This window comes from Natator depressus, chromosome 4 (assembly GCF_965152275.1).
Source record: "Natator depressus isolate rNatDep1 chromosome 4, rNatDep2.hap1, whole genome shotgun sequence".
Classification (NCBI taxonomy): domain Eukaryota; kingdom Metazoa; phylum Chordata; order Testudines; family Cheloniidae; genus Natator; species Natator depressus.
The window spans coordinates 6,420,756-6,445,559 of NC_134237.1; the positions used below are offsets into that span (position 1 = coordinate 6,420,756).

Genomic DNA, 24,804 nt, shown 5'->3' on the forward strand with positions numbered 1-24,804 from the left:
TAGACTCGAGTGACATCCACCTGTCATCTTCCCTTTCATTCTTTGCTTTCATTGAAAGTTTAAAAGCATACTTATTAATGGATGTGCAGTTCTCTATTAAATGCATCACATTGAACTCTTCCAAAATTATTTCTTCATTCAATATACTCCTGCATCAAGAACGTGAATTTCTGTCTAACAAAGCGGGAAATAAGGTACAATTCACGTTGCACACTATAGTAAAAATGGTATCTACTTTCATATACACACAGAGTAGATAAATTAACAATTTAAAGCCTTTATTTGCAGTTATAGTCAGAAGAGTGACTGTAAAAACTGGCATCATGGTGTTTGTCATTTGTTCTCCCTCGGCTTCTATATTGGATTTGTAGAGTTTACAGTTCAAAAGATGATTTTTCGAACTAACAGCCCGGCTGCCTGGGATATAAAAATTATGCCTCTTAAACCTCCACCAATAATAAAGATTCTGTGTGCAGAACTTAGCTTAGTAAAAACCATGCATGGAGAAAACTAGAACTTGGTTCCCTCTTTAGTGACTGTGTTGGTTCTGCATTGTTAACAACAGTCCAAGTTGGCTTGGTCAGTAAAATAAGCAGCTGACTCGAAGATGCCCACAGAGTTGGTATGTTGAGTACAGCTGAGTGAGTATTGCAAATAAATTAAATAAAATAAAAAGGGGGGGAGGGCACACAACTATTTGGATTATAGGATAATTCATTTGGATTGTGTTTGCACCTCTTTTTTATTTGCTTTTGGTGTATATTCTAGCAGATGACTTTCCTAACAGGAACTTTTGCCAAAACAGAAAATGTAAGCAGAATATTTGTGAAATGCAGATTTCAGATTCATCATGTTGACTTTTCATTGAGGAAATCTGATTCTAAGGACCAGTTGCAGATGACAGTTGCTCACATTAAATAATAAACTTGCCTCTGAAGTGATCCCACTGAAATCAGTGGGACTACTCCCCAAGCAAAGGACTACTCACCGCAAGTGAGGGTATCAGAATCTGGCCTTACAAGTGACACTCATCCAGTCCTTCAACAAAAAGAGATCTTGTGACAAATCAAAAAAGTTCATCTATAAAATATCAAACTCTCTCACAGACCAAGAATAAGTCACTGAATATATCCAACAAGTAATTGTGAATAACAAATCTGAGAAAATTGTGATCTGTCTGCTGAAAACTCATGAACAGAAAAAGTGGCGAAATGAGTTGAAAAAATTATTTGCTACGAATTACTCACCCAACTCTGGTGTTGAGTAAGAGAGTGTCATTCTCACATGGTAAATCTCTGTTTATAATCATAGTGTTTAAATGCTTTATTGGAGATAATCCCATACCAGCAACCTGTAACTGAGTATCTATGAACTTTGAAGGTGCTTAGAATCTCAACCAGGATCTAGATCTGAATTGCACAGCTGCTTTTTAGCTAAATGTTGGATTGAACCAAATCCTAGATTAGAACTTTTGTGTTGTTGAAACAGAAACCTGAGTGTTGCTGTCTCTTTGTATTATTTTGTTCAGAGTTACAACTTCTGATCCTTGTATGCTATGGTTACTCGCCTTTGGCTACTGGCTCCGTTTTTGGTTGGCTCCTCTCATTAGACGAGCACACCCCAAGATGTGTGTCTGGGGTGATCCTTGATTCTTTCCAACTCCATGGCCACACGCTTACAAGCATGTAGAGTGCAACGATGTTTTGGAAAGCAAAATTAAGGTGCTATCGATAGCATCTCTTCAACTTACAGAACCCCGGGAATTTCCACTCACAGAAGCTGACAACCAGTCACATGTAACTAAACAAATAAATTATGTGTTTGTCGAATACGCACAATATGCAAGTGCCATGAGCAACTGAGCAGAGAGGTTTTATGCAAGGAAGACTATCATTAAATGCTAGCTACATGAAGAAGATATTGGGGGCATATCCTCAGCTTGTGTAAATTGGCATTCCTCCATTGAAAGCAATGGAGCTTAGGATCCAGCTATAAGTGAATAAATAAGAAAATACAAACTATGAACCAGCTGCTTCTGGCTGAGGATATTGGGCAGACAGCCAGGGATAAGTCAGACAGCACATAGCAAGAAAGGCTCCTCACACCGAGTGGAATCCGAACAGTCAGTTCACATACACAGCCTGCTTCCTTCTACTTTGAAACTCACGTGCCCCGGCCTTCACTAGCAACTTTCAAAGCACCTTTCCTTTCCAACCTGTCACCCCATTCCACACACTTCCCTCTCATCGCAGTCCGCACTCTGTTGCCGTAACGTCTCCCACAGGCTCTGTTGCTAAGTGCTCTAGTTTGTCTGGCACGCTGTTTCTTTGGGGAAATAATTCGCTTCTCTCTCGCTCCTTTTTCTTCCCAGCCACTTGTTACAGAGGAGCTGGAGTCTTATAGAAACCTTTGATATTTTTAGAAACCCTGCTGCTTGGATCACATGTCTCCTATATTTGGCTTTGCTCATTATTTATTACCAAGGACATTTTCATGCAAACAGGAGGGTTATTTGCGAGTTCACCTGCCCCCCGCTGCTCATTCCTCATCTGAAGTCCTAATCCTCTCCTTCTAGTAGCCCTGGTGGTTGCCATGGTGATGTTGAAGTCTAACAAAGAAAGCCGGATGGAAAGTCAGAAGTGTGGCTAGCTAGTGTCAGGGGGTTGGATTTTTTTATTACTGACCTTCCCTTTTGAAAAGAGAGCTCCGTCATTTTTTAATATTATTTTTTTAATTAAAGCTTTAATTATCAGTCATTTGGAGCTCCCCCTTCCCCCGCCCCCCCCCCCCCCCGCCAGCAGTCACTGGAGCTGGGAAGATTGTGCTTCTGAGATTGATTCATAATAATATCTGTCTCTTACATAGCACTTTTCATCCACAGGCTTGAAAGTGCTTTACAAAAGAGACCAGTAAGCAGAAGGGAGGGTCTTCAAGGCAAAATTAGGGGCTGGATCCAAACTCTTTAATAATAACATTATTTATTATTTTCTTGTAAAGACCAAGGTCCTATTTGCTTTGACCGTCCCATTTTTGAAAGAAGCAAGGTCCATGATCTCAGCCGCCTTTTACAGCGGGGAAACAAGCAGGGCCAAATTCTGTGCTCAGTTACTTTATAAATCCAGATTAAACCCTCTGACTTCAGCGGAGTGAGTTACTCCAGATTGGCACTGCCGTAACCAAGAGCAGAATTTGGCCCCAGCCATGCAATGAAATAATTTTAATGGAATTGACCTGAGTAAGAAAGAGAGAGACAGAAAATAAGGGGCTATTATTCTTGTTTAGTATATTTATACGCAGTCTGTGTGAGGCCAGTTTCTGTCCCTGTCGTATTGGAGAGATATTATTCATTAAGAGTCAGAATTGCAAAGTCTGACCAACTATGTATTTTTTTTTCAAGTTTCCCATCAGAGGTCGGGTGTTTGTTTAAATGAAATACTGTAGCAGGCCCTAACGTACACAGCCTGGTAGGTCACTTGGTTTTTCAGGAAATCCACCTCCATGGTAGAGTCCCAAGGTTCTTATCAGCGGCTGTGTATCCTATGTGAAATGTGGTGGGCAGGCGTCAGCATCACAAAATCACCATTACATCTCAACAGAGAGGCCAGCCCATAGAGGCTGATTGTACTTGTCATCAGTGGGGTGGTTCCTTCTGGGGTTGGTGAGGTGCATTGGTGGTGAGGTAAGACGTGCTGCCTCCGAAGTGCTCTAAGATAGGGAGAGGGAGAGTCTCCACGTTCCTCAAACTGGCACCTTCCATCAGCAGTAAATCCAGATGAGAATATATACATATATGTGTGTGTGCCTGGCTGTCATTCTGGTGCCCAAGGAAAGCACCCCACACTCTTCACACCGCATAGCTACAGTCCCTGTCCTCAGGGACATGCAGACTGCTGCCTCTAGGCAAGATGCCCCCCAAGGGGCAAGGCCAGAGCCATGGGCTTCCCTGCCCCCCAACCAGCAAAGGAGGTAACATTACACCTCCTGAAGGGCAGAATTCCTCCTGCCGTGGGGTGGCAGAGCTCTGCACTGCACCAAGCCCAGGGCTGGGCCTCCAGGGCATGGACAGCGCGTGCTGTACAGACAGGGGACCATTGGAAGAGCCCGTGCTAAGCAGGAAGCAGGAGTTTCAGTAGATAACCACAGGGCAGTTTCCAGCTCTTTGTAACAGAGTGAAATGTACAAATGATCTGGGCAGGTAATGACATGCAGCCACCTCCTGGGACAACAGCCCCACGTGACACACAGACCCTTCTGTCCTGGGTCTGCGTGAGCCGTGCCCCAAAATGGCTGCTGTCCTCTCCCCCTCTCGCACATGTTCTTTGTAACCCCTTCTGTTCTGTCATTTTTCCCCTTTTGTTGCTAAGTCATGTTCTGCTTCCTCTCCCATGCCCTCCCAACTCCCCACTGCCTCCCGCCCTCACTGCAGGCCTGCATATTGTTGTGACTGGGGGTGTCCCCTGGCATGCCCCACAGATGAGCTGAGCACCTCTGGAGCGGAGGCGCCGGCCTGTGTTGGGTACTGCAGTGGAAGCAGGGAGGGCAGGTTGGTGCCTTTTGAAGAGCCATCTACACCCAGGGCTGCCCATTTGCAGCAGGTTGTTGAAGCAGAGGTGTCATTCTGTTTTCTTCACTCCTACTCTCTTCTTCACTGTCCTGCAAGCCCCCTCTTGCCCGCTGTAGCACCTCTTGCCCCGGCAGGGCCTGCTGACCTGGCAGGGAAGTGTGAGAGACCAGGTTAGGCCAGGTAGTAAAGAACATGTATGCGCTTGATTCTTCGGGCCAGTGACCGAGGGAATGTCCCTTCTCCCTGCTCCTAGTCTGCAGGTTGGTCTTTGGTAACGATGCTGTGAGCCTTGTCAGATTTTCAACTACCCCTTTGCGTGCGTGTGTATTTCTGCTGGGGTCCTCCCTTTTTCCACTCTCCACCTTGCCGCTGGTGCTCTCCACACACACAGACCTACCAGCCACCTCCATCATTCCGCACCTCTGCTTCAAAAGGGGCTTTTGGCCTGCTGCAAATTGGCTACGGCAGGGGAGGGAAGTCATTGGTATGCATGCCAACTTCCTTCCCTTAGACAACAAGGTAGGTGTCTCTGGTCACACGCTGAAGAGCAAGAATCCAGCAGCTCATCCTCCCGAAATTTAGCATAAAGAACAGGCTGGAGTTGTGTCCCCTCAGCTTCCTCTAGGTTGTAATTTCCAAAACGACAGCCAACGAGGACGTGAGTGAAAAATTGTATTTGCAAAGGCAACGTACAGCCTTGGAATAGCAAGACCTCTTTGGGCTGCACTCGTCCTGTCTGTAGGGACTCTTGAAAGAATGATGATGCTCACGCTTGTAAGGGCACATTGCTGCTGCACATTAGGGTGTTACCGAGTGGATTTAAAGCACAGAGGATAGAATTGTACCTGCCCTATTGCACGTAAATAGCTGCTCCCTGAATAAGAGCTCTCTCATAAGTGCCCAGAATCTTAAGGCAGCCAACATTTTCCATCCTTCCTTTTTTATATATGTTCCGAGCGACCAGTAAATAAACCTGAGTCAACAGTGAGAGGTGAATGTATTTTCATGTGAGTCATTGTTATTGTTTGGTTCATTTGGCACTTTCTGGACAGGGTCCCCTCCTCCCCCCCATTGTGTAGACTGTCACCTTTTGTCGTATCCTTGCTTATACTTTGAGCAACTAGGGAAACCGCTATAAATGTGGCTTATCAGCATTCCAATCCATTTTCTTTTGCATCGACTTGGATTTGTGCATTGTCAGAAACATCTGTGCTGCTTTAGTGGCATATAGTTTCCAAGTCTAATTAGCTGGCTGCTTGTAATCAGGACTATTTCAACTGTTGTCATGCTGAATGTTCTTTTTTCCTTTTTTTTTTTTATACCACATTTGCCTGATTGACCTTTTTTTTCTCTGTCTTTCTATCGGGCTGCTCCAGGAGCCATGGCTAATCATCTTATAACCAATGCTCTGCTTCGTCCTCATGGCACTAACAACCCTTATAATACATTGCTCGGGGAATCGGCGGTCTATAACAACCCTTCTGTCAGCATGTACAACACACAAGGTGTGCAGGAGTTTCTCTCTAATTTTTCTAGTGAGAGTCCCATTTTATGTGGCTTATGTAGGGCCATTTTTTCTTTTTTCCCTTTGTTTCCCCCCCTTCCCTGTTTTTTTGGAACTGGGTATAAATAATCTCTCCTCTCATCTCAGTACATTTTTCCATTTTCCTTAGGTTTTTTCTCACTAGCCCTACCAAACAACCGACCTCAGTTTGATAGCTGCTCATCAGATCCATTCAAATATGTGTGGTGGTTTTGATTCTTTTGGTTTTGTATTGTTTTAGTCATCAGTGTGTGTTTTGTCTGCTGTATCCATTTATCGCTTTGTTGTCAGTTCATTTCTTTGTCATTCATTTTAGAAAGAGGAGCACCTTTCAAGGTAAGTGAGGTCAAAATGGCCTTTGATACCAAAGTTACTATTGCTTTTGAAATAGCATATAGAAAAATAAATTGTCAATAGCTCATCAATGTGTCTGTCAGAGATTATGCATTAAAAAAAACCACACCCTTGAGCTCTAAGAGGGATATGGAAGCAGAAATCTAAACCGATTCCAAAGAGAGCAGATTTTAGAGTGGGGTAATATATGTATTGTCATGTAAATAAATGCAAACTGCATGTGCTCTAAAGAGACCAAATAAGAGCTCCAGGAAACTAGAAACTCTTCTTGTAACCTTGTTCTAGTAAATGGGAAGCAAATAGCTGCAAAGAGTCAGCTGGACCTACTCTATAAGATTCTACTGCAAAAAATCATTCCCTTGTGACCTATATATTTGTCTTCTGTATTTGCTCTGGTTGCATGAGTAGACTGTGTTTGTAAATGAATGTCACAATGCTTTTTGTTATGGATAGGTCTATTTACAAATGATTTGGGGAATAAATCTGGTATTTGGACACTTGATCAGGTTGCATCTGTTAAGTTCAATAGTTCAGTCTTTTATCCTTTTTTTTCCCCCCATAGACAACTGAATCATTGGAGAGTAACTCTGCTTTCAAACACAAATACTTTCCAAAATGTCAGCTCTCTTTATTTGCTCCTCTTCTAATTAAGGTGTCCCTTTGCAGTAAAGGGTCTCATAGGAAGTAAATAAATAACAGCAACAGTGCAAGCAATAAAGATATTATGTAAGATGCAGCATTGTTTATGATGAAATTATATATTGAATTGTATCACCAGGGTCTTTTATTTCCAACAACAAGGGGGAAAGCATATGCATTTGACCTTTTTTCTGTTCATAAATTTCTTGAACCGTACTAACTTCTCACAATAAATTAGATTGCACTAATTCTTGTTAAAGGAATGAACATTAAGCGTGAATTGCTCTGAATTTTAAGTTTGTTATATCACAACTGTTGAAGCAAGTTTTGATAATCTGTACAGTTTTGGCATGTAAATATTTATATTTTCTTGCTGGAGAAGTGTTAAGGTTGTTACTGTTAAAAAGATGCTATGCTTTAAGATTAACATCATTTTATATCTGCTTTCAAAACTAGCCAGGGGAAGTTTTAAACTGGGTTATAGAGGTACTTTCTGGGTGGCAGCAGGTAATGTTGAGTCAGCATTTGGCTTATTGTAATCTCCAGTTTTCCTGGCTGTGTGTCTCAGCTCTACAAATGTGCTCAGGGCTGAAATATGACAAAAAGTTTCTTCTAGAAAGTGCATTTAAAAAAAAATTGTTCGTCTAATTTTAAGGCCCAGCTGCTAATTCTGTTATTTGCACTGAGTAGAACCTCATTCCACAAATAGTCCCTTTGATTTTAAGGTGCTACTCAATACAAGGGAGCAGAACTGGGGCCAGAGACCTGTTCAGGGTTCAGTCAATAGAAATTAAAGAGAACTCCGCGAGTACTGATGCCAATAACCCACTGGATATTTGCCATTGACTTCAGTGGGAGCAGAATTGGAGTCAGTATTTCTGGGAGACTACGAGTTTATTGCTAATCATACATATATCCTGGGAAGTAAGAAATGTAATACATATTGCCTTCAAAACTAGGTGATTGTCTCTGGGCAGGAGTTTCTTCGTACTGTTTGACGTACGACCCTATGAATTTTGCAGAAGTCCATATTGCAGCCCCAAGTTAGTAAATACACGTTCCACAAAAGGCCTTACGAATCTCCTGGGATTCATGCATACTGACCCAATAGCCAAACTAACGGAGCCATTGTGATAATCTATTGAGTCAATAACACATTTTATAAATATACACTTGGTGCCACTTAAGCATGGCTTCTGTGCGCTTCCCACGCACTACGAATTGTCACCACATTTGGGTTTGTCTTGACTGGGATTTAATGGTTACAGCACGCTAGAGAACATCTTCTATCTAACATGTTCTAAAACTCTAATGTAGACAAGGCAATGGTTTCTTGCACCTCCCTCTGAAATGTCTGGTATTGGCCATTGTCAGAGACAAGGTACTGGGCTGAATGGACCTGGGGTCCGATCCAGGGCAGCAATTTCTGAGTTCCAGTGTATGCTAGCGCTGTTCAAGTTGAAGATACTTTCTCTGCTCTAGACTTTTATAATGTGCTAGCTAAAACATTCTAACCAAATGTCACTAAATCTTAATCAAGATAAGCCCTTTGGATCTGCTATTTCTGGGCAGGGAATCTCTGCAGCTGTTCTCCCTTGCAAAAGCAGAATTCAGCACTGTTTGTGGGAATCTGTTTTCATAATTATTTGACTTCAGGGGGAGCTGTGTATAGCCCACTTGCAGACCACATGCCCTGAGGGTCCCAACTTGCACTCTGTACTGCGGCAGTTTTGTCTGAGAACAGGTGTTTGCCATTAGGATCCAAAGCCCATTGAAACCAGTGGAAAGACCCTTCAGGTCAGGCCTTAGAAGTCAGTGGTGACACGCTCGATTCCTTTGATGGGATGGGTTTGGCCAATAAGGAGTGAATAAGGTAGTAGTTGAGAAATTGTGGGGTTTGCTGAACCATAGAGGTTGCCACAATTTGGACCTGAGAGAGGAGGTGTTTTCACTGGATAGGCTGAAATCAATTCAAGTCTTGGATAAATGATGGGTATTTTACAGCAGCTTTCGTGAAAGATTATTTTAATAGAAGAAGGAAATAAGATAACATAAATGAGGTGTGCCACAAACCAATACAAAATGGGAAATTGAAAGTTAACACTTCATCCTCATCTTTGGTGTGTTTGGTTTAAAAACAAAAGCAAATAAATAAATAAATGCTTCATTGCAAAAGATTTTAAAATGCCAGCACCCCCTGGTTGAGCAAAACCCTCACAGTAACAAAACAGTGTGTGCAAAAGATGGAAGACACAACAGTTTAACAAGGAAATGGGTTTCAGTGTTAACTGCTGGGGTGGTTATAACTAACAGTAAGTAAAGACATTCATTCTAATGACACTAAAGGTGTCTGCCTTTCTGAGTTGGGATTGCCAGTTTAAACTTTACATTTCCAGATGTTTATTCTTGATTTGTGTTGCACCCTAAAAATGTAAACTGAGATGAAAAAAAAAATCAAAAAGAGATCTTTTTTAAAAGTAACATGTTTATTATTGTGCTTAAAACATTCTTTTTGGCTAAAATGTCAGTATTTTAACCTGAAATAAACCATGTAACAGATTCATGTATTCTGGGCAGTGGAAATTATTTCTGTTAACTCTTTTTTCTGCATATCATCAATTTGCTTTTTACTCATGTTTCTCCTACTGTCGCTGTAAGCTTACTTGTTGTTTTTTCTTTCCTTTTCTTCATGCTGTCGTTTAGAGCCCTACAGAGAGACAAGTATGGGAGTAAAGCTAAACATTGCATATCAAATGTAATTTTTTTAGTTCACTTTTATTGCATCACATATAGATGATGTAGTTATTAAAAGCAGTTCATCTCTCACAATTCTGAAAACAAAAGAATAAAAACCATATGGATTAATATATATAGATATTATATATATTGATACAGATTAGATGCTTTTGTTGTCTATTTCCTTTTTTGTGTCATTTACCCAACATAGGTTCTAAGTCTCATGTAACTACGTGTGTGTTACATTGTTTTAAATTAAACATTTTTATTTGCAAAGTCATAAACCTTTTATCAGTTTATATGGCATATTTCATTATGAAACTTACTCTATTTCAAATGCAATGCATCCACGTTATTTTCCTACAGAATCTTCCAGCCTCCAATTCTATGCATTGGCAGCAGAAATAACAAGCAGTGTCTCAATGCATAAGTTACTCAGCCATGACCATCAAGCAGACACTGTAGTAACAATCACTCATTACATACAGTCCTTTAAAAATATTTGCTTTTTATTTTCCTTAAACGTTGTGGATCATTTACGGAGACCTTCTAACATGAAAATAAATGGCTTTGTTCTATGTCTGTGATGGCTAGTTTATTTTATGCATAACTTTCCTTGTTTGTTTGGAAATACATGATACAACAATATACCGTATGCACCAGAAATCCAAAATAGGGATGACATATTCAGGACATTTCACTCAAAAAAAGAACAAAGTCTGCAGTAGCACTTTCCAGTCTTAGACAGCTATACTGTAAGTACTGCATCACAGATATAGACTGAACCCGATATTTTCAGAAGGTACACTAGCACTGTATTAAGAGTTTTTCTTGCTGATGTGAATGACCGTTAATCTTTGTTGTCAACACAGAGCTGCTCTAATCCACCACTGCTGGTTCAGTGTTGTCTGTGATTTTTGGCAGCATCTGAATGCACTAACTAAAAAAACACATGGAAAGTTTCATACAGTCTCATGTTGGGTGTTCATTCTAGTGACCACAATAGTCATTAGCGTGATAGCTTAGCATGCCAGGACCTGATTCTCCTCTCACTGAAATTGGATTTACTCCACTGGCTTCAAAGCAGTTACTCTTTATCTACACTGGTGTAAGTGAGTGAAGATTCAAGCCCCTGGGTTTTCTTTACAGTGTTAGTAGGTTTATGAAAATTTGTATAGTTAATTAAATAGTTTCAACAAAACCAACTCATTCCTAGAAGGCACTGGCCTCGTTTCTGCAGTTATATATGTATTTTTTCCTGTTGTAGGTCAGAATTCCTAACATTAGAGGGATACATTTTCAAAATGGCAGGCAAGCTTATAACTGGCTGACTCATGCAAACGTGACTAAATACCCAAGCAGCCTTGATGAAAATGCACCCCATCAAATCTACAGTGCCCATAATCCCTACAGTATGCACTGTCCCTGCTATTGAACAAAGCTACCTAATGAAAAAGTGAAACTCAGAGGCAGCTTTTGAAAGAATATAGTATATGGAGCTTAGCAATAACAACACTCACAGAACTGTAATCCCTAGCATATGACTATGATATAAAATTCACAGCACAGCATCATGCAAATAATTTTGGCCATGCCCTTGTTACAGAAGGTATGTGATGTATAATTTCTTTGCAAATATGTCTCAAAGATAGAAAGTGATATAAAAAATCAAACACCGATACACAAGCTAGTCACCATGAAGCAAAAATTATAAATTATATCCATACAACCCCATTGCATCAAGAGGAGTCACATAGGTGTAAGGAAGATAAGAATATCCCCCCAAGATCTCATGTATGCAATCGGTTTACTAAACCATGATTTGGGAATGGGATAGCTACACTGTAAATACAGGTCCTCCTATTATGAAATCAGTGGTGCTAGGACAATTTATACCAGTTGAACATCTGCCCCATAGATTTCTTAGTTTTAAGTAGGGTGACCATATGTCCCGTTTTTAAAGGGACAGTCCCGTTTTTGGAGACTTTTTCTTATATAGGCGCCTATTTCCGCCCCCCCCCTTCCTCCCCGCACACACACACCCTGTCCCGTTTTTTCACAGTTGCTGTCTGGTCACCTGAGTTTTAAGGAACATATAAAAGAAACTGAGAAAGCATTTGGGAGCAGCTATGTGTGATATGAACATGAGCTATTTGGAGAGGGGCTGTTCCTTCTTATAAGCTACTGACAAATCAAGTGCAATACCTGATACCAGACATCATTTTCAGTGGAAAAACCTTAATCTTATTAGCTAGCGCTCTTGTTCCCATGTAAAAGATTATTAAGCTTTTTTGTTTATTCCATAACGCTACGATTGTTATCAAACCCAGTCTAACTTTTGATTTTGTTTGATATCTATTTTTACACAGCTGCTGTGTTAATGTAGCAACACAGTGCAGCATTGATTGATTAAGAAAATGTGATGTTTGTGCGAATCCTGCGCGAATGTCCTGTTTTGCCCAAGTCACCCTCTCTTGTGTGATGTTTTTCAGAGGGGCTTCTGAACAATGCCAGGGATACAAGTGTCATGGATACTCTACCACTGAATGGTAACCACGGCAACAGCTACAGCATCGCCAGCGGCGAGTACCTGAGCAACTGTGTGCAAATCATTGACCGTGGGTATAATAACCACACCGAGACTGCCCTAGAGAAAAAGATCCTGAAGGAACTCACCTCCAACTACATCCCTTCCTATCTGAACAACCACGAGCGCTCCAGCGAACAGAACAGGAACCTGGTGAACAAACTCGTCAACAACATCGGCAGCACGACCGAGGACGACGCCATCGTCCTCGACGACGCCACCTCCTTCAACCACGAGGAGAGCCTGGGCCTGGAGCTCATCCACGAAGAGTCCGACGCCCCCTTGCTGCCGCCAAGGGTTTATTCTGCCGAGAACCACCAGCCGCACCACTACACCAGGAGACGGATCCCGCAAGACAACAGTGAGAGCTTTTTCCCCTTGCTAACCAACGAGCACACAGAAGACCACCAGTCACCCAACAGGGATTCTCTGTATACCAGCATGCCTGCACTGGCTGGCATGCCCGTCACAGAAAGCGTTACCACCAGCACCCAGACCGACCCCCCCACGGCCAAAACTGGTGATGCCGACGATGTGTACTACAAAAGCATGCCAAATCTAGGCTCCAGGAACCACATCCATCAGCTACACACTTACTACCAGCTGGGGCGAGGGAGCAGTGATGGTTTTATAGTCCCAACGAGCAAAGACGGGACTTCCCCTGAAGGGAGTTCCAAAGGACCTGCTCACTTGGTCACTAGTCTATAGAAGATTAAGCAAAAATGTAAAACAACCAACGTCCCCTCCCTCTTGTCCCTAACACCTGGTTTACTGTTCTGAGTTAATACAAGCAGTGGTAATATTGTGCGTACTCCTAAATCTTCGTGCTGTTCTAAAAAACAAACAAACGGTCAGACTTTTTTTTTTACTGGAATTTTTAGGCCAGCCCGGGGAGAATAATAACTCATGAAAGTCCACCCCTTTCCTCCCCTCCCTCTCTCAGACAGACTTCATTATGTTAATGAAAGAGATACAACAGATAATGGCACACTTCGTGGCCTTCTCAAGTTATGCTGTGTTTGTTTAAACATCCTTGATGCTCTGTTGCTATTATTACTGAGGACCTGATTTAAAAAAAAAAGAAAAGGCCAAAACGTGCATTTGAAACTAGTAGAGATGACGCATCTCGGTGGGAGCGCTGCACAAAGAACAAACAACAACAAAAAATAGCCAACCTGTTTATTATGAATCTGTATCACATAATGGTTTTTGGTCACTCACAACTTGATTTAACTGCAGCGCACTTAGCTGTGGGAGCAAACGAAACAAAATCTAATGAAACGGAAGGGAATTCTAGAATTATATATGCTACACGCATATTTTATGTTTTGCTGTATTAACTGATAAAAAAAAACTAATGGCAGAAAAAAAATTGAACAATTTCTATGTAATGTACAGATACTAGCATTGCACATATAGCCTGCTTTTTGTTCCTCCAGAACTTGCGTCCCTGTTAATGTAGTGGAAGAAAAAAAAAAACTTTTTCTGTTGTGCTGGTCTTGCAGATTTGTCTACCAGTAGGAGCAAGGTTTTCCATAAATCCTTTTTTGCCATTTTATTCTTTAAAAATGTCACTGGGCAAAAAAAAAAAAAAAAACCACAAAAAAACAAAACAAAAAAAAGTCACTTTCTAAGGCTCGTATTCCAGTAATACGATCACAGATTCTTTCCAACCGATGGAATTTTCTTTTCTCATGCTTTCTCTTTCTTCAGTCGGTGTATTGCCAACAGAAATTTTGCAGATTAGAGCAGGGCAAACTTTATGTTTACAGTGCACAACTGATAATAATAATAATAATAATAATATGAAGCATATTTGGCAAGCCGTCCCTCACCCAGGCAGTAGGCACGGTACTAGAAGCCAAGAGATCTCTTATAGTTATAGCTGGGCTTCTGCATGTGAAAACAATATCCCTGTAGGAGTTAAGAGTCTTCAGGCCTCAGTCTGGTTCCCGATCTAGGCACTTGTACTGCAGTGGTTAAAAAAAAGAAATTTGACTGTCTTTTAACAAGAATTTGAAAACCAACTATTTTGACGTGATTAAAAAAATCCTCTGTTCGTTATTTTCCTAACAGGGAATTTATTTATTTGACAGGATTTGAAGTAATGTAGGCTTTCCGGAGGTAAATTAGCAGCACAGGTTATAATTTTTTTTTAATTTATGATCCATTTTGTATGGTCTCAGAGTTGAATGACCTCATTACTAATATTTGTTGTAAAAGTGAAACTTGTTTGCCAACCAATAAACAACTGATTAAGATTTAGAAGATACTGTATGTACTGTGCGACTAATCTTTCTCTTCATTTTTCTCTCCCTTCCTGTCTTCAGTGCAAGAGTTTTGATTCCTTTAGGCCACGGGTGAGCAGGGGCCAAGGAAAGGAGCCCTAGATGAATAACTTAAGCACAAAAATTATATAGCTATGGCTGACTGGAAGGATATAGAAAATCAAACTAGGTGTACTTTGTCTTGGGGTAGGGATGAGATGAAGTGAACTTGCTTTTTAGAAGGTCGCTGCATAGGTCTAGGGGGTTTCTACTGTATAAACTAGCCTATGACATGAAGATAATTTAAGTGCAGTATTTCATGTGTTGTACCTTTTTAGCACTGTAATATCCATCATATCTTTTTGGTACTTCGGTTCTTCTGATGTTACAATCCATTGGTAGCGTGGCAAAGAGTAAAACAAGTCCACATTAGGTCTCCCGAGCCACCATTTGTGTTCTTTATATTTTAATGGTGTGGACCAGTGAGAAACAAGTTATCTAAAAAAGAACCACTGGATCCTCCCAACTATTCCATGGTCAATTTCAGCCACTTTATAGAGACCTCCAGTTTCTAACAGGAGCTTGATGGTCCCTCCGAGTATTTAACCGGGAAGACATATATAAATTACTTTTCTAATCTGGGGTGTCTCCTTTATATGTGTTGTTTGCCATACCAAACTCTCCTCGAAATTCATTTTTTACTAGAGCACAATTATATAACTTTCCCAGAGATAAAATATGTAATTTAGAAAAATCAACAAAATAGAACAGGAAGATTGACAACAAAAATAAGTGCCTCGGGGCACACTCAGTACTGATACAAAGTGACTTAGATGCTAATTCTCATAGAGCCTTTGTGCCTTGGTCTGTCAAGGTCTGGTCCTGCTTCCGTGCAAGTCAGTGGCAAAACTCCAGCTAACTTTAGTTAGAGAAGAAGGATTTGGAGTAGGTGATGTCTCTATTATTGCATGCTTTCCCCATCTGAAGAACAAAATACGTTGGCTACACAGTTATTGACTTTAAGCCACATTCTGTTATCCTTTACTCACCTTGAGTGGTACTTTATTCTGCAAGCAGCCATCCTGACTTCAGTGGCATTACTCCTGAAATAAAGTACTAATCAACATTTAAGGGTATTAGAATCTGGCCCTGAGAAGTCACAAACAATGCAACACCACACACTGCTAGTTATCTGGATGAATTCTGCTTGCCACTTATTCAGACTGGAAATATGTGTTGAAGGGAACCCCATTTTTGAATGTAGGAGGTAACCACAGAGAGCTGGCTGCAGATGCTAGATTTTACACTCAAGAACAAGCAGCATTCTACTTCAATGCCTAGCCATTGGGAACAAGTTGTCTTTGTAGCACTGTGGGAAACACCTACAACCCAGTCTTCCCTCTTGGTCTTGATGCTGTCAGCCTGGAGCCCTAAAACTTCCTGCCCTTTTTATTATTATGGGGTCAGGGTGATTGAGACAAATGGCATGCTGTAGATTTACGCATGCAAAGCAAAGACAATTTCAGATTCTCTATGGACATAACTTCAGTGCAGCGAGTCAAGTGGACACTGCTGATGTTCTACTATACTTGAATTATATATATTTTTGAGAAGGACAAAACCTTCAACAGCAGTAGACTCCCAAAATGCTTGTAGAGGGACATGGCAGAATTAAATCCAGACAGAGGGTAAGATCCTTCACGGTGAATGTTGTCATAATAAAAGGCCAGTGGCTGATAAAGATGGTGTTTACTGGTGTGCCTGATGTAGAACAAGAGCTCTTTTATGGTTGATACATTGGTGAATCAATGTATCCTAGTGAAAATTATCCTTGTGATGTTGGCACAGTCATGGTCTCCCTACCTTATCCATTCCACTGCCCATCTATTGAGGAGTCAACAGGCTTCCTTCCCCTCACCTCTCTTATTTTCCCTACATTTGTCAATCCATGCTCTCTCCTCCAACTTCCCTCACTTCTCAACTCTCTGGGTGCAGGAGACGCTTCATTTTATACCGGTCTATTTTCATCCCATGCCAACCCTGCATTACAATATCCATTCTTATTGCAACATACAGACATCAAAAAGGTTGACTCACAAAACGGAGGGGATAAAAATGCTATTTATGTTAATGAAATTAATCCAACATAGTTTTCACAGAATCACAGAAACTTAGGCTGGAAGGGGACCTTCATTCCCCCACCACTTAGGCAGGACTAAGTAAACCTAGGCCATCCCTGGTGGGTGTTTGTCCAAACTGTTCTTAAAAACCTCCATTGATGGGGATTCCACAACCTCCCTTGGAAGCCTATTCCAGAGCTTAACTACCCTGAGAGTTAGCAAGTTTTTCCTAATATCTAACCTGTATCTCTCATGCTGCAGATTAAGCCCATTACATCCAATCCTACCTCCAGTGGTCATGGAGAACAACTGATCACCATCCTCTTTATAACAGCCCTTAATATAGTTGACAACTGTTAGGAGGTCCCCCCTCAGACTTCTTTTCTCAGGACTGAACGTGCCCAGTTTTAAGCCTTTGTTGCTTGGTTTTATTTCTCACCCTTTACTTTAAGGCATGGTCCCATGTTGTGTCAACCATCTGGACACTGGCATGGTGAAGGCTACTGTATGCTGACCTGTAGTCGCAGGACAGTGGATTCTACTGTGTCAATGAGTACCGATTTTAACTGAGCTACAATGTGTTGATGTCATCTGCATAATCTGCAGTGCATAAAATTGAACTCTGAAGTTCATGAATTTAGTCCGTGAAGTCTGAAATTTTCTGCATGTAGCAGTGAGAAAGTCAAAGCTGCTAAGCACTTCCCAAGTATCAGAATATTTCGAAAACAAAAAACATCTGGAAAGCACAGCAGATAAGAATAACTGAAGTGTGTGTTTAGGGCGGGGTGTGCACACAAGCATGCCTATGAGAGAGACATCACAGTCAGCAGCAGTGAATGCTATAGTTACAGCTGTACATTCGTTTATATTTTAACATGCTCAGAACTTTCCAAAACAGAAAGCTTTGAGGGCTGAAATGTGTATGCTTTACCTATACTGGGAGGAATTTTGTTCCCCAAGGCTCTGAAAAATGTCATCTGCCTTTTTGATTTACAGGGAAATGAAAATATAAATATATCTTTCCCGCCTAAAAATATCTTGATCACACTTAAAGAAAAAAAAAAGGAGGGGGTCAGGCTTCAACAAAAAATGGATAAATGGATGGACGCTCCCACTTTTTGAAAATTTTGGTCTGAAGTTAGGTTCCTAAATCCACTTTTAGGTATCTGAATAAGTGGCCTGATTTTCAACAGTAGCTGAATTCAGTGGTGCTGCTGATGGCTCTGCACCTTTTGGAAACTAGACCTCTTATTTAGGTGCCTAACTTCAGACATCCTTTTTGGAAAAATCTTGTTCACAATCCTTCTCTGAAGTGTTTACTTTGCAGGGAATGGGGGAAGAATGAAAAGCATGATATGATGTCTACTTTGTGATTTTAGACAGCCCTGAGCAACAGGCACTGGGTAAGCTGCATTCCCCAGGAATAGCCTAGGAGGTGCTGTGACGCAGAGATCCAGTGTTTCCTTTGCTCCCTGTAATTTTCTACTAGGCTGCATGCTAGAGGACTGAACCAAGACTCCACCCATTTCCCATCCCTCCCAACCAAACTTCTCTGATGGGGAAGCAATGTGTAGACAGCAATGACTTCCACGTACTTCTTTGTGTGGGCATGTTGCCAGCTAAGCTATACGTAATTGAAGTGACAGCTCGCTGGCACTCACTAAGATTTCAGCAGTTTTATGAAGCCCTTCTGTCTATAGGCTGACTGCAGATTGTCTCTGTCCGGCCTGTTCGGCATCAAGGCTGCTGCAGGGACAGTTTGCATTAGAGAGATTGTGAAAATCTGGAACGCTAGAGGAAAAATTAAAAGAGACTGTCAAGAGCTTTTATAAATATTTTACTGTCTGTTCTCCTCCTCTCTGTCAGGGCTGTCTCTAAATAGCATCCGGCAGCACTGGCTTCTAAATGTCTCTTCTGCAGCTGGGGATCAGCAGTATGCAGCAGTAGCATGGCTCCATCCCCTCTTCCTGTCAGAGCACCCCTAAACTGCAGCCAGGAAGGGGCAGAGGTGTAGAATTTACTGTGCTGGGCCTATGCCACCAGGCCAAACCCCAGGCGGCTGCCTAAACTATCCAAAGCAGGAGGGCTGGGGGCCAGGATCTGGCCCCTAAATAACGTAATGTACAGATGCTTATGTAAAAATAGCACCACTACGTACTGTTACTGGAAACTGAATTGCAACTGCCAAGCTTTGCAATTGTAATAGTGCATCCTTAACGTAGCAGTCACACCGTGTTTTTGCATCACACACACCTGCGCAGAACAGCATACACAAAACAGAAGACCCTGCAGACTTCCACAAGCAACAGGACTAAAAAGATATCTTACCGTACTAAAAACTGGCTATGGAGACCCTAAGAGCACACAAGCTTGAACTGCGATCACTGCTAGTGTCCCTCCTCCGTGAAAAATAACTGAAAAAGGGGCAAGCTCATATTTGCTTTTAGCTATTTAACCTCACTTAATGCCGATTTTGGTTAGTGACTATTGCAGGGGTGAAATGTTATGAGATATTAATAAGCATAGAAGTGTAATGCAGTCTCGGGGTCTTCTTTGTGGTGTAGAATTCTGAACATCCCATGGCACAAAATTGAAATCAGATAATCTTCCCTTGTTTTGTGAAGCACTCAGTTTTATTTCCTCTGTATTGTTGTTTTGAGTCTTTGAAGTGCAGATCAGCAGAGACAAAATTAACAATAGCTCTGTGATCAGGGAAGCTGTTGACCATTCCTAATACGTCATTGAAGTTAGGTCAGTTTATAGTATTTTCATGTGTAGGAGCAGTTGGTCTGGGATCAAAACAACCAGAGTTTTGCAAACTCCCGCAGCAGTCAGTGAGCCAGATCCCTAGCTGATATATGTCAGCCTGACACCACTGAAATCAATGTAGGTCCCATTGATTGACACTAGCTGGTTATCTATTTCAGAACTGCTCCACTCCAAAGATTTGGACAAAATGTGATGCACTCTGAGTACACTGTAGGCCTTCTGATACAGTAATCACTACACATGTGGATATCCCTGTGACCTACTCAGGAGCTCTGGTGTGCAGTCATTACAGGATTGGAATCAGAGGCAGTACTCTCAAATGGCTCTGTGTAATTGTGTGTCATATGGAAAAGGGTAAAAATCACTGAAAACAGCTTCCTAGCATGGTCAGGAAAGGTGCTCTTCTAAGCTGTCAGATCCAAGCATCACTCCCTGTACATAACATTTTATTTGTAGGATAAGGAAAATCTGGAATGATGGAGAAAAAAATTAAAAGCACACTGTCAAGAGCTTTTATAAATATTTTACTTTCCATTCTCCTCCTCTCCCTTGTTCCTCCCTCCCACCAATATCAGCTGAGGAGTTTAAAACAGTATTTGTTTCCCTGCATGTCTTGTCATCATTCATTTGGTTCTTCTTTCCAATATAGCCCGATAGAGCAGCATGCATCTATAGTCTTCATCTTGTCTTCGCCCCAGTTGTACACCAGAAAGTAGCAAGCCAGCTAGAAGCCAAACCCAAGTGAGAATACAACGTAAGTGTAGAATAACACGTGTAATGTACACAGCTCAAAAGATGTTGCACAAAGCGTCTGGACAGAGCCAATGCCACAATAAGCAGCTATTAGGGCTGGTTCAAACACATCTGAGACCTCTTCCAAAGCCATTGACTTCCTCCCACAGCCTGGCAACAAGGGAGGTAATTATCTCCTCCTCACCGCCCCCAATTGCTCTGTGATGCCAGCTCTGTGGGGGTGGACAGGGAGAGAATGGGTGATGCATGTGTGTGTGTTTGGGGAGTAGCTAGGGGTACAGTGGATAATATTCACCTGTTGAAAAGGAAGAGGAGGACCCATGATTTGTCCCAGGTGGTGCTGTGACAAAGGGGAGACCACATGGTCCCCAGAGGTTTTGAGTTACAAACCCAGAGGCCTCAGTCAGTACAAAGCAGCTCATATGCCTTGCAGTGCAGCACCGGTGTCTGAACAGTAACCATCACTCTAGCTGTACTAGGGCCATCCAATGGGCTGCCCTATTCAGCTGAAGATTTGGTACTGGTGTCTGAACAGCCCCTGGTGCCAGCTGCAGACGTCCATGGAAATTTAGTCCCCTGAGGAACAATAAACAGTTTGAGGATCAGTCAACAAAACATGAACCCAGTGTGTGTGTTGTTATGTACATTCGGAGCATTCTCCTCAGAAATTCCAAGGTTGGAAAATGTTGCACAATAGCCATGGGTTAATAAAGTGAAATGGCTTTTCTTTCAAACATCTGCACTAACCAGGAAACGATGACTGAAGTTCAGAAAAAAGAACCATCAAGTCACTTCTGAGGAGGAGCCAGTCAGAAGGAACTTTGCATCTGCCTTCTAATTGGTTCATCTGAAGTGAATAATTGTTTTCACTACTCAGTTGGAATGAGTCGATATAAACTAACTTAAAACTTCTTGGTTACCGTTACTTCCAAACTGCTGATCTCTGGTCAGGCAAACAGCTGGATCTACAGACTTGCCAAGCAAATGTCTTTAACTAATCAAGAGTCAGAACTTCCTGCTTTTATGTAACAAAATCTTATGGGTTTCTCCACCACTGGAGACTGAGACAGAAAACAGGAAGGAAAAGGTATCTATAGAAGCTATTCATTTTTGGCAAGTTGTAAGAACATATGGATGATAAATGAAACAATATGTATACAATGTCCTAGGAGACATATTCTATTTAACATGGAAACATTGTAGTCTAGCCAAGTTAGTTTTAATTTGGAAACCTTCTGTTTCCAAACTGAAATAGCTGTTACAGGTGCCTGCTACTTATCAGTCATATAATTCATGTACACATTTCAGCTGGTGATATTCTTACCCAAAAACTTGCCAACAAAACATTTTCTTAACTACTAGCAGTTTGCTTGGTTTCCTTTTCCTCTGTGTATATTCTTTTTTGTGTCTATTCCTTAAATGCTCTGTACAATCACATGTAAAACACCCAAGCTAAAAACCTCAATAAAAAAACTCCATAAAGATGAAGCAGTAGGACAGTGCAGTTATTATGAGCTGGAAGCAAAGGGTTGATATTTTGACAGAGCTTTTTAAAAAAGAAAACAGAAAACTCACGAAGCAACCATCATGCTCAATTGATACGCAGGCTAACTCCTCAGCTGGTGTAAATCTGAATAGGCCCATTCAAATCACTGAGTTACAGATCTGGCTGACAACATACTTCTCAAAAGCCAAGTCACTAGTTAAAAGGCCTATTATTTCCCCAACACAAGATAATCTGCCTTTGCTTGATGATCCGCTACTTGGTCTAATTGAAGTCCCCCCCTACAAATAAGCTTTCCCTGCTAAGCAGAGTGGAAGAGACAGGATTTTTGTCCTTATGCTGTGCAGCATTTGTGTTGTCTCTGTGATGCAATATGTGGTGGGGGTAACCCTAGCTTTCTTCACGTCCATGTCCAGTGGGGGTAATGTATTATTATATGCAGTTCTATGGCTGCGAGAAAAGCTAAGGAATGCCAAGAGAGTAACATTATGCTGCCCATCACATACATAGATGACTCAGTATCGTCATATGCCAGTTGTAATCAACTGCATGTTACCCTACAACTCTGAAAAGGTTGTTACCAGCAGCAGGACACTCCATGGGTAAATGATGGCTGTAATAAAGCTGTTTTCAACCTGTCTCCCGCCACTTACCTTTGAGGCATTTACTTCAGCATTTAATTTGGATCCCAGTGGCAGAAAATCTAAATGTCTGCTTCCAAATGCAGCAAGATGTTAACATGCTCTGAAGGCCTTGTATAATGGTTACAACAAAGATCTCACCTACTTCGATGGCTGTGAAACACCATTGCTTTCGCTGGAGAAAGCTTTTGGGGAGAGCATCAAGAGATAACAACCAGACCATTAATCAATTGATCCAACAAAAGACTAATGGGAATTTTGAACAAATCCCCTACACAATAATAATAATAATCCTGGCACATCAATTAAAACTTAGGGTTTTTTCCCTCTTCTAGGAGTAGGGGGAAAATAAGTCCTATGACTGTAGCTGATTCTTGCTGTGCTTATTACTTTGTCTGGCTAGAATGTGCCAAGAACATTGTTGCTGGTGCCTTCAGTTTCACGGCCCTTTCAGTCACATTCAATGGCCAGCTATAAAGAAGTGAGTGCACATTAGAGGCTAGCCTGAGAGAATTAACAAGATAAGGCTTTATGAGCCAGCACCGAACTCAGATCTTCATTTTAAATAAAATGGGATGGGATAAGGACTCTAGCACCCTGCTTTCCACCACCTTTGCAGCAGGAGAATAGTGGCCCAGCTTCTTTCTGCTGGAATCCATGCACATGAGTTCTCTGGGGAGAAAAAAGTGAGGGACTAGGGCTCGGTGAATTATTTTTAGCAAATAGTAAAGTGGCTGAAAAATGCATTTTGGAGCCACTGAAACTAATCACGAATCAAGTGAATTAAATTAAGTGAATAGTTTCAGCCAAAAAAAAAAAGATTTTTTTTAAAGTCAGAGTGGTTCATTTTGACCATGTTTCAAAATGACATTTTGTTTTGAAATTTAGCTACATTTATTTATCAGATGCAAACAAAGAAAAACGGTTTAAAAAAAAATCCAAACATGAAGAAAAAAATGTTTTTGGGTTAAACAAAACATTTTATTTGCTCTAAAACAAAAAATATTTTTTGTTTTTCATTTTGGTGAGAAAACCCCAAAAAATTCAATTTCAGTTTGAATTTTTAAATTCTTTTCCCAGATTTTGTGTCCTGCCCCACCCAAACAAAAAGCCCCCACAATTATTTGCTCAACTCTCACAGTGCTATTTGTTCCACATGTTGGATGCTTTTACCATAATAAAGTGGGCAATGAAATCTGTGGTGAGCCTAGACATTTGAAGGATTCCCCCTCCAAAAAGGGAGGTCCCACTGTAGCAGGGAATACAGGTCCCAAATGCATGTTCTGTATGGAGATATACTTGTAAAAAGGAGTTAAGCAGCTAAAAAGAAAACTGCTGTTAGCTTTTCCCTTCCAGTTTCCATGCTCCATTGCGAAATTATTATAGGGTTGCGACTGCCAACACGTGTTGCCACACAGGGGTTGAGACACAGCATTCCCATATGGTTGGTCTAGGAAATAACTGTGTGCTCTCAGAGCCTGTACTGTGGAAACACTTATCAGATGCTGAGATTTTTAAATGGGTAACAAAGAAACGTAAATTAAATGAAGCCTAGTGACCATAGTGAATTCTTAGTTGAATTCACACACAGTTCTTTACGTGTCAATAATTTTATACAAATATCGACACTTACATAAAACCTTTCCCCAATGAACTCCAAACACTTTACATATGTTCAGGAATTCAGCATTCCCTCAGGAAACTGATGCACTGAAAGTTGTGACCTTCCCAAGTTCAAAGCGTGTCAATGGCAGATTCAGGAGTCCTGTGCCATAACCACTAGACCAGTGCACCCTCCTTGTTAGTTTTACTGATAATGGATCAGTTAGATCTGATTTTCAAAAGAGTCCAACACCATTGTTGAGAACAATGAGAAATTTTCCCCATGTCCAGAAAGATCTATGATGCACTGTCCTTGCCCCTTTGGCCAAGGATATCTAATGGGACTCTCTTTGAAACCCAATAACTCTTCAGTGACATGCCTGTGCTACTACAGTGCAGATTGATGAAAGGCACGTTCTTCCTTGGGCCTGAGTATGCCTCGCTCACTTCATCGGTTCCCAGAGGTCATCATCCTACCAGCTTTTGGCTTCTCCAATTGTCTCTTTTTAGGTTGGTGATGTCCACAACTGAACCCCAATGGAGACCTAGCCAGTACTGAGTAGGGTATGTATGAGACAATGTCACACTGCTAAACCAATCAGTTTATCTTCAAATTCCCCAGACCATCCTTTGGGGTTCAACTTCCCAACATGTGTTCTCAGCTCTGTATTTGTGCCTTTGATTACTTCATCATCTTGGTCCTTACTGAATCTCCTTTTATACAG

The 24,804-nt window shown here is 41.3% G+C and overlaps 1 protein-coding gene across 35 annotated transcripts in view; it reads left to right on the forward strand.

Annotated features, from left to right (window-relative positions):
• Positions 1-24,804, forward strand: part of ADGRL3 (adhesion G protein-coupled receptor L3) — an 804,652-nt gene that overhangs the window by 764,185 nt on the left and 15,663 nt on the right. For 10 of the 35 annotated variants that reach the window (XM_074950276.1, XM_074950286.1, XM_074950274.1 and 7 more), the window contains 3 exons: positions 5,941-6,069; positions 9,804-9,821; positions 12,329-13,694. The exons of 2 other annotated variants lie outside the window; for them this stretch is intronic. In XM_074950276.1, the coding sequence (XP_074806377.1) occupies positions 5,941-6,069; positions 9,804-9,821; positions 12,329-13,131 (950 nt within the window). In that variant the 3' untranslated portion in view covers positions 13,132-13,694. Of the gene's footprint in view, positions 1-5,940; positions 6,070-9,803; positions 9,856-12,328; positions 13,695-24,804 lie in introns of those variants that run through there. 23 more of the 35 variants (XM_074950288.1, XM_074950293.1, XM_074950295.1 and 20 more) reach the window with 8 other exon arrangements.